Raw genomic sequence first — 11,022 nt, 5'->3', positions numbered from 1 at the left:
TTTTTCCATATTCAGTGGGCTGTGTTGACTTACAAAATGCATGCATTAATTATATGTTATATGTTAAATGAGAGCAATATAAAGCCTGGATTTTTACATACGCACATGAGATTCACAATGATTTGGAATCTTCTTTGTGTATTTAAATGAAATATGTAGCTATTTAAATTAAATTTTGTTTTTTCAGCATTAGCTACAACTCACTGTTTGAAATTTTCCCTCTTGTTTCAAGGCTGAGTTTCTGACCAATTTGCCCCAAGAGGGCAAACCTGGATACTCTAAGGTCAGTGCCCAAGCCCCCCAGACCTCTCGTTTACAAATCAGTGCTGACCTGTAGCCAAGGCTATGGCATTTTATACTCTTCCAACCACACTTTTATCTTCTTGAAACTAAAAGTGTTGATTAAGCCCCAATAGTTCAGCTCTTTGAAAAGTGGGGTTTCAAAAAACAAAACAAAACAACAACAACAACAAAAAAACACCAACCAACCAACCAAAACAAAACAAACAAAAAAAATATTGCAGTTCTAATTTACAGGCTAGTGTTTGTCTCTTAAATATTGTGTATTTAATGCCCAGTTAAAAAATTCTTATTGATAAATATAGCAGTTCTACAAACAAAATACATGACAGAGTTCTTTAGGATACCCTAGTGGAGTCCAAGCCTATCAAGTTCATGGCATGAGACCAGTTCTACACAAGGAGCAAATTATTTATTTACTTACTTCATGAGACCAGTTCTACACAAGGAGTAAATTATTTATTTATTTACTTATTTTTGGCTTTCATATCACAGAATCTCTTAATCTACTGCAATTCGCAATAGCATACTTTCTGCTGTTTTGGATAAACATTATGTTCATTTAACTGTATTAAACATCTCTTAAATAGCTCAGTTTCAGTGGTGCAATTCTGCACTTCATATGGGCTGGTTGAAGGAAAAACATTCAACTGGCAGTTGATTAATTCTAAATTCTGCTATTACCTGCAGAGCACATATTACTGAGGTGTTGGCATATGCCAACACTGGGATGGCTGAATGCCGTGGCAACACACTAACAAGAAGGAGATGATATGGGAGTACAGAGGGGGAGAACTGTTGTTAACAGATTCTGTTTTCGTTCTGTTTTCAGCATTGTCAGTGCTCTGTCAAAATTTGCATTTCAAGTATATGACTTCTTGACAAGGCCATTGCCTGAGTTACCATCAGTAAACCCCTTAGAATGTTGTAGTTTTAGATTCAAAACTTCTGGCACTTACAATCTCCCAGGAACAAACTCAAGATCCTATGGACAGCCACAGCATTATTACTTGTGATGCAAAGACCAGGATCTGACCCCCTTATGAAGGGAAGCTTCATGTAAACAGGATGATAACTATGAAAATGTTGTATTTTGTTGACACTTAAAACATTTAATAACTGGATAATGACACTATTCAACTGTATTTAGCATGGGAAGTAAATGTGAATCACAAATTGAAAATAAGACATTTTTAATGGTGTAACACTTGGAGATGTACTAATAAGAAGTAAGCACCTACTGATAGTCATTTGGAAATGATAAAGAGTTGCCAGAAAATATTTTTTCAGATTTTTTGGTTATAATCTGAATTCAGATTGTAGTACATATATAACTAGAATCTTATGCTATCAGCTTTACTTCAGTTCCCCATTTTGCAAGGACACTTTCTCACACACATAAATCCAAATATTTCTACTGCAAAGCAAAAAAACCCAGATGCATAATTTGCCACTGCAGTTCATTCATCTTTTGTGTCTGCATTACATTTGAATTGTTCCCATTGTGAAAAACCTTTCCTCTGATTTCTCTTATGAAGTGTTCCTTATTTTAATATATAAAAGTGGATGTGAAAGATTTCGTCTTTCTGCTACACGTGAGAGGTTGTGTCCCCAACCCTTACCTTCCATGAGTGTTTATAAGAAGTTTAACTGGGGAAGGAGAAAAAAAAAAAAAAGTTTTGATTTCAATATAATAAATAGAAACTCCAGAAAGTATTATTTAAAATATTATGCACACACTGACTCTGCGCTAACTGTTCTTTCTGCAGTCTTTTAAGTTTATGTTTGGTCTGGCCAAAAAACCACATCACCTCTTTTGCTGTTTTAGCTATATCCTACACGTGCTCTCACCACTTTGCCATCTGCAGTGATGTGTGTAATAGCAAAAAATTAAATTATTTTGCAAAGTTATATTTAAATAAAGTTTTTAGTTATGAATGTAAAAATTCTTCAGATTTCATCAATAAATGAGACCCTGGAACTAGTAGGGATAATATGTAGCTGAGGGTGATGTAATATTTTTAATATACAAAGACGTTATGCATTGTCCCCTATTCTATTATTACAGGTTAATTATTTATTTATTTATTTTTATTCCTGTCTCTTACTAGCAATATATAAAAAGAAATTATTAAGAATTCAAAAATTGGACTCATTTTTCAAGCATAATTCAAACTCCTATTTTGTTGAGATCCTGAGTGGAACAAAGGTTAAACATGGGAGCAATGTATTAGGTGGATTATGTCTGAAACAAATTCAACAGCTAAGTCTTGCGAGCAAAGACTTTTAGATTTACAGAACTAGTTAACTAAAAAAATTGAGAAGTAAATAGCAGACATGATATTTTACACACTTGCACTTAACTTGTAATTAAAATAAAATACATATCACATTATCTTCACTTGAAGAACAGGGACTTACTCATGGAAGAAGGGTTATGTTTTTGTTTGTTTGTTCTGTTTTTGTTTGTTTGTTTGTTTTGTTTTTATTCTATATGCCAGTCAATATGGCTATATCTTGTTATTGTTAGAATAAAAGAACAAATAGAAAAAGTAGCATGACTCCATACTTCACGTATGGACACAAGTATGGATTTACAACAATGCTTAAAGTGCTTTCTTATTTGAGGAGATACACAAATGCCTTTTCATGCTCATCTCCTTGTCACCATGTACTATATGCTTGTTGCTTGCTCTTATGTCATTTATAACACAATCATTGGGTATTAAGTTCTTTCTCAGAGTTTAGCATATTGTCATAAAAAAAAATCTGAAAACAGGAAAATGACAATTCTATTTGTGTATTATTACAGCCATTTGAAAATTTTATTAAATACTGAAGTGCTTCATTGCATCATTTATTCCTTCGCTTCCAATGTTGCTTAAAGCACTATATAAGTACAAATAGATCATACTAAAAGCATATCCATCCTATTCTGGGGTTTTGGCTGGGATTATTTACTGGTGTCTTGCAGAACAGAGATGAATTTATGATCCCATGTGGCCATCTATCTGCTGATGCTGCAAGATGTCTTGACTCCAGGATTGGTTTCCACGTACATGGTTCACCACAGGTCTACATCTTATGAATATTTATACTTTGTTGCGTCTTTTTCTTAAGTGGCAGTGCTGTAATGTGAGATATCAAGTAGTATACTTTAATTTGCCAGTACCAGAAGTTGTGGGAGCAGCAGAAGTTGTGGCTTGACTGCCTACAAACAAAGGGTCCAAACAAGCCACTTTGGCTGCAAAGAATGAGTGGATACAGTGAAGGACTGCAAACAGGTTGGAAAACTCCAGCTCCTGGAAGTGAAAACAAAAAGATTTAAAATGAAGCAAAAGAAGACCCCACAAACATACACCCAGGAACGAACCATGATTCAAACAAATAATTTTAATAGCTTGATGTAATTCTGCTGATGTGCCTGACAATTCTCCCTTATAGAGACTTAGAGACTGAATGCTCTCTATTCCGTAAATAATTGTTTGGATGATGATATGGACCATTTTCTGATTAAGTGCTTCCACAGAAATATGAAGTCCTGCCTGGTAAAGAAGGAATGAGACAACCATACAGTACATTTTTCCCCTCACGTTGTTAATGCAAATCTGGCACATTTTGCATCTGACACAAAGTTCAGCTACGTTGAGTTCCACATATGACACATTTATTTGTCATGTTACCTCACACTGGTAACTATTATTTTACCTATGTTGATTCTTTAGTTTCTGTTGTTGTTGTTTTTAAGACATTCTTAAAAAGTGCTACTATCATACAGTGATATTCTGGCTCTGTCTTCACTGAGGCAATTATTGTTATTAAACCAAAAATAAGGAAAAGACTTCATGTTTTAAACTTATTAGCAATATTAGACAAAGCCCTTCTTGTTCTACTTTAATTTACATTTTTTATAGCTCCTCAGCTGAGGCTTTCTTAGACACCACAAGAGAGGAAATAAATAAAAATTACATTTTTTTAACATATATAAATTTGCTCCTTTGTGTCTAATTGACTTTTTCTCATCAATGAGATCATGATGATGATGCTCTTTTTTTAGGGTTTCTTCAGTATGTGTTTTTGGTGTTGACACTTAATCAATAAACATCTGCTGTATTTGAAAGCAGATACTGAGGTATTTGAATACATGTATTTGTAGGGATGGTGGTGCAGAGTTTCCATCTTTCTGCTTTGATTCAGTGTCTATGTAGATTTCTGTACTGAAGTCAGCAACAGATATCTGTCCTATTTGTCCTTCTGTCCAGCACTGGTATTTCCAGTTGATGTTTGCCAATAATTTATTTTTTATGTTTTAAAGAATATAGATAATATTGTGAATTCAACAACAAATGATAAAATTCTAAAAATTTCATTAACATGCAATTTTCTGCCTCTTGACCTTTCCTGGAAGATGTTGTGTAAAACGTACTTCATGGAGACATTCACAAGTCCCTTATCTGCAAGGGGGAACAACTGCCTGAAAGCAGAGGGCTGTGTGTGCAGAATATCCAGTGATGTACTAGACGAGTGGAGCTTTGTTCAACTCTCTTACAATCTGAGCAGATGTCCTTTGGACATTCTCAGAAATGAATTTTTAATTGCTCACAAGCTTCTTTAAGGTCCTAAGTATCAATGCTCAATAAGGAAGATAAAGTTTATGCCAGGTTTCACATACCTTCCACCTGTGTCCATTTAAAAAAATCTGTTTAGAGACATTTTCATTTTAAAATACTATGCTAGAGGTTCCCCCCCCCCCCCAAATTTTCAAAATAAGCAATTTTATCATAGATAGGAAAAAAAAAAAAAAAAGGAACTTCAAGAAACATCAGTCATTTAAATTAAGTTACTTTTCAGTTAACCCCTTTTTATTAATATCCTTCTGGTACTATAAAAATAAAACTGGAGCTTAAGACAAGAAAATAATTTAGCGGAACACGATATCACTTCTGTGTTATCTGTGGAAAGACTACCTTCTTGCCTGTGTTTCAACAGAGCAAGTCTATTAAAACAAATAATACAGTTTGAGAATTGTTCGAGTCAATTAGGTAATCCTACTAGCTGAAAGTTCTTATGTACATCATAATTATGGCTACTGGACACTGAATTTTCACAGTGCATTAGTACAATTACAACCAGTTATCACAGGTGTTTCTGCAACAGTAACACAATGGGAAGATCCATTGCTCAATGGACCTTCAATGAAAATGTGAGAGAAAACAGCATAGCTGCTGAAGGTCCCATTGGCTCACTATTACTGACAGTAATGACACAACACATTACCTTGACTGTAAAGATGAGCACTAACAAGTCAACAAATGCTAGATTACTATTTGGCATGAAACATTATTCCTATTTCAGTGTCAATGTGCGTATCATGTCATGTACTGAATGAAACAGGTACCTCTGTGATCACAGAATTTAGCTTGGTACACACATTCAAGGCGGTTTATGTTGAGGCTCCAAGTAACATCAGCTTGATTATGAGACACACACTATTTTATTTTATTTTTTCCCCTCACACCAGCTAATCAAAATAACCAAATTCTGTGAAGCTGTTTAAAGACACTTACAGCTTGTGTCCTGACTTTGCAGGGCAGGATCCCCACCCTTGTGATCACATCCACTTCCGTAGAAGTGGAAGTGCATCAGAAGGAAAAAGAAGGATCACACGCAAACTCTGCTGTAAGCACTCTTCACATTAAAATTGGAAATGGAAGAAATGTGAACCAAAGTAAGCTGATATTGGTTTGTGGTGAGTATGTACAAGCCTGATTAAAGTCTGCAGCTTAATCCAAAGGAGCCTAATTGGTGGAATGGGATCCATCAGGAGCAACACTTTTCTGGACTAGTCACAAGAAATCTTAATGAACAGATAAGGGTTCACAAAAAGCTGCTGACAGACAAAACATTCCCTCATTTCTGTTGAGAACTTGCACTTTTAAATCCCCATGGGTCTGCAGTACTGCTATATGATGGAGGGGAACCATCCAGCTTTTTTGCACACCTAGCCCCCCCTTTTTTGTTTTTGTACATACTCTGTTATCAGTCATCTGCTTGTCTGAGTACACTTTCATCTAGCAGGATATTGTGTGTTCCATACCCATCTTCAAATAAACAAACAAACAAACAAACTTTAAGAAACCTGAAAAAATATGCTGTCAAGCTATTAAGGGTGCCACCTGTAGGGAAAATACTCTGGATCCTCAAAAAGCAAGGAAATCCAAACTTAAGCCCCATCTATTTGTCCACGTACAATAATACAATTTACTGTTATTCTGATTTCCAAACTGTTGTCTGTACCAATCACCAACAACCCTACTGTACCAAAAATATCACTATACCCTCTTGGGCTCCTCTTGACCAATCTACTCTCACCCAACATTGTTGTCATTATGCTTCATCAAATGTGATGTTAAATTGTCTCTATACATTAGGATAGAATCTGATTTAAACAGATATGAAACAGATATTCCATGTGCAAGATAGAGGGAAACTAAAAACTGAGACACAAAAACCTACGCAGTTCAGAAATCTGAACTCAGAAAGCAGTCACTGCAACTGAGCAATCACTCTGTAAAAATCTGAAGGATGTATACTTAAAACCCATTTAAAGCTGATATTCTAAATTTGAAGAGCAGTGTGATGCTCACATAGAAAACATCAAGGCTAAGAACAAGGATTAAATTAAAATTATACTTTGGAGAATATACTTGAAATGAGCAGAATTATCACCCTGGAAAATGGTAAAAGCATTCATCATGACACCTTGCAATGCACTTGAAAGCAAGCATTTTGTTCACATTGCAACAGCAGTAATTCAGGCTATTTGTCTTATAGATTATATTTCTATATAGGATAATTTCAAGTACAAATTAAATAACATTAATTCCTATTAATATATTATTAATTAATTAGTATTAATGCAAGGTCTTTAAATTTAAACTTCTTTTACTGGTACTGTAGTTTTTCCCAGCTGAATGGATCTGCATTAGGTGATTTCTCTGCTCACCTCTGTTTCTTAATGCTCTCAGTTCAGGGAATCAGCTAGTCTGTGAACAAAAGCTAACCTGATACAGTATAGCTGTGTGACTTTGGCCAAGTTTTGCTGAGAAAACTGTTCAGCTGTGAAAAATCCCTTCAAGTTCAGAAAGGTGAAAGCACAGAGAGAAGTGTAGTTTTGGGGATATACACCATGCTTTGTTTTACAGTGCTGAAATGTAAGAAGGACATACTTTTGCTCAGTCCAATTCTGTAGGTCTATTGCTATTCTAATTTACTAAGTATCAAATTCTTGCCTTTGTAATGGGACAAAGAAATTACTGTTTTGTGTGTTTATTTACAAAATTCAAGTGGAAATTGCATGTAGTAAAAAATCAGCAATAATCCTGATTTATATATATATATATATATATATATTCCATACTGTGATGTTTGGGAGCCTATATGTATGGAACCAGAATCTCTCATGGATTTAAGACACATTTTGTCAGAAAAACATAAAACAGTTTCCATTGCAGTGGTCCACTCCTCAGCCAGGTAAAATTGAAGAGTAGAGTGCTCTGAGTTTATGTGCTGAGATTGTGCTAACTTCTGGAAGCTGCTATGATGCTGGAAAGACACTAACAGATCACTAAGCTATAGCTAAAGAAATAGATAAATAGATAGCAAGGTGCCTAAATGAATCCCTTTGTGTCTTATAGATGAGAAATAAGCTCTGTCTTCTGAGTTTATTTTTTCAACCCAAAAGACAAAGCAGAGGGACATGTAGACTGCATGTTCTGCCAAGTCAATAGCTCCATTTTGTAGCTCTCAGTTTGAAAAATTCTATCTCACTGTGGAAACTTGTGCAATATCTCCTACTGAGTGACAGCTGGGAAATAACCTACGGATTGGAAGGTCTAAGGGATACCAATGATTAATGTTACCCCTAAATGGTTTTCGTCTCCGAAACTACTTAGACCTTACCTTGGAGACCTTCAAGGTCACGTGTTTACATCCAGGCACCCTGCCATGGACCCACCAGTGTGACCTATGGTGATCACTGTTCAGATTTTTCAGACTGGAATTGTTCAAGTCTACAAGGAAACAATTCCTTTATTCTATACTACGCATCTTTATAGTAGCATAATACTGTTTCAGAGAGGTCAAGATAAAGAGAAAAAAAATTCAAAAAGGAAGTATTGGAAGTATTTTTTTTTAATTATTTAAGAGAATGAGTCAAATGTTTAAACATGTTAAATGATTTTTGAGTTGAAAAGAAGTTTTCCTCATTAAACAGTAACTAAATATATAGCATATGATGCCATTTTGAATTTTTATAAGTCAGGCATGAAGCCCAATAAAAACTTTGAAAGAATATATAGGTTTCAGTGTCAGTAAAGGACTTTCTATCAGTTAGGAATACAATAGGAATATAAATCTGGCAGCAAATGTGTTTCTCAGAAAACAAAACAAAACAAAACAAACCACCACCACCACCACCAAAAAAAAAAAATAATCTGATGAAAGGATGTCATTCTGCATTTTTTCTCAGAAGTTTTTTTTTTTTTTTTTTGATGCTTGTAACATTAACATATATTCAACTAGAATAAAGAGGGGACTTTGGACAACTATAAAGACAGTATGGCTAAGATTTAAAATGCTACTGCATGTCTATTTACTTATTTATTTATGTTAAGTAAAGCCCACTCACAGCTCTGAATGTATTTATAGAATAGAAACAAATGGATCTAAATTTTTGGATCAGTATTAAATATCTAAGCACTCTGACACTCTTAATTTTCTAGATCATGAATCAATGTTCTAGATCTAAAGGATATTATCACAGAGGCACAATGTGACACAGGCACACATATCTGGGCTGAGATACACAAGATGTGCAGCATTGTACATAGTGACGACTGGAAGCATTTGGATTTTGATAATTCATACTCTTACAGGGAGAAAATATATGATGAAAACAGCATCATCTAAAAATAAATACAAAAATAAATCTGTGTCTGGAGCATTTCATATTTTCAGGGTGCAACTGGATTATACTGCATTAAATACATTAACGCATCTTGTCAATGCCAGAGCTGAAACTCAGAGATGGAATAAAACAGGCACTGGAGATATAAAAAGCAGGAGTCTCAAATCAAGTATGCACAAATCATAGCAGGTTCTGCACAGAGCATGTTACCATTGACGATGAAGAGGAAAAAGTACTCTCAGTTCTAGCGACTTTATTGAGCTGCATCATAGTTATGTGCCATGCCCTGCTTCCTCGTTACCATTTGGGAATGCAAAAGTGACAAGCCTTAAGATGTTGAGGTAACAGTTCCTCAGATTTTTTTTTTTCCTCTCAACAGTAAGCTCTCATCCTACTATATACTGATAATTCTCCATATAATATAACTCACATAAAATTATATTTATCTCAAGAAAATGTTACCCTGTGTTTTCCCCTTACAACAGTGGGTCTCCAGGACATGCAGAACACAGTTTCATTTAACAGTTGATGATAGCTTTGGCTATGAATATTCAACACAACCTTTAACAGATGTTTTAGAAAATTCCCATCATCTGATTCCAAATGAAGCCTTCATACAGCATGCATGAAACCTGGCACTACAAGCATTTCTGAAAATCTGATTAACATTTCCTAATGACTAGAGAATTCCCTGAATAGCTATTTCTATAGCTCTGTAATGCTAGCAAAGTCCACAAAATACCACCTCCTCTTGTGCTGAGTAGTGCTTTAAATATTTGAAAGGCTCAATAGATACACAAGGGGGCTATCCACAGAATTTTAAAGTAACCAAAGTTGAAAAAATATGACCTAAGAATCTTTTCCTTCATTTTATAGACAAGTTTACCCATACTTCTTAGACTAAGCCACATACTTCATTTATAAACAAAACTGGAATTCCTTACTATAGCACCTCACTCATTGGAAGTCCTCACTCATAGCACCTTCCAAAGACTACACAATCTGCCGTTCTTTGATCATGATGTAACTGCTATACTTTGATCACTAACAGAACTAAATAAAAGTATATATATATATATATATATATTTGCAAATTGATCAACAAGAAAGTTTAAACTCATAAGAAATAGAAGTACATAGAGAACATGATAGAATGTTAATTAGGATGCTAGTATGGTTGTATAATATTCTACCTTATGAAGGTAGAAGGTAGCATTTTTACCTTTATAAAAGGTAGAAAGATGACATTTCTTAGAAATAAAGCTCTGTTCATTTCAGCTGGGAACAACAGTAGGTACCATAAAGTACGAAGTTATCTCCAAGTCTTAAAAAGTGATTTACATTACAAATTTAATTTAAATCAGGAAACATTTTGATGGAAATTATTTTTCTTCTTCAAAATCTAGACTTTGTACTATGTACTGTTTTTAATTTGATGGGAAGGGAAGGGAAGGGAAGGGAAGGGAAGGGAAGGGAAGGGAAGGGAAGGGAAGGGAAGGGAAGGGAAGGGAAGGGAAGGGAAGGGAAGGGAAGGGAAGGGAAGGGAAGGGAAGGGAAGGGAAGGGAATGGAAGGGAAGGGAAGGGAAGGGAAGGGAAGGGAAGGGAAAGCACTATTTGACTCTTGGATTCCAAAGAAAATTCTGAGAAATATTATTGCATCATTAACTTAGCTAGTCCTAAAATCTTGTGTTAACATAATAGCAATACAAGACAGATATCAAAACAGAAATGACAAGTTTCATCCTTCAGCTGT

The 11,022-nt window shown here is 34.9% G+C and overlaps 1 protein-coding gene across 6 annotated transcripts in view; it reads right to left on the bottom strand.

Annotated features, from left to right (window-relative positions):
- Positions 1-3,099: 3,099 nt before the first annotated feature.
- The window catches only part of SNTG1 (syntrophin gamma 1), a 363,432-nt gene continuing 355,509 nt past the window's right edge, over positions 3,100-11,022 (bottom strand). For all 6 annotated transcript variants that reach the window (XM_040550360.1, XM_040550362.1, XM_040550361.1 and 3 more), the window contains one exon: positions 3,100-3,602. In XM_040550360.1, the coding sequence (XP_040406294.1) occupies positions 3,444-3,602 (159 nt within the window). In that variant the 3' untranslated portion in view covers positions 3,100-3,443. The remainder of the gene's footprint in view (positions 3,603-11,022) is intronic.

This window comes from Cygnus olor, chromosome 2 (assembly GCF_009769625.2).
Source record: "Cygnus olor isolate bCygOlo1 chromosome 2, bCygOlo1.pri.v2, whole genome shotgun sequence".
NCBI classification, from domain to species: Eukaryota; Metazoa; Chordata; class Aves; order Anseriformes; family Anatidae; genus Cygnus; species Cygnus olor.
Note: the sequence above shows the minus strand (reverse complement) of the source record. Positions and strands in the feature narration are given on the sequence as shown.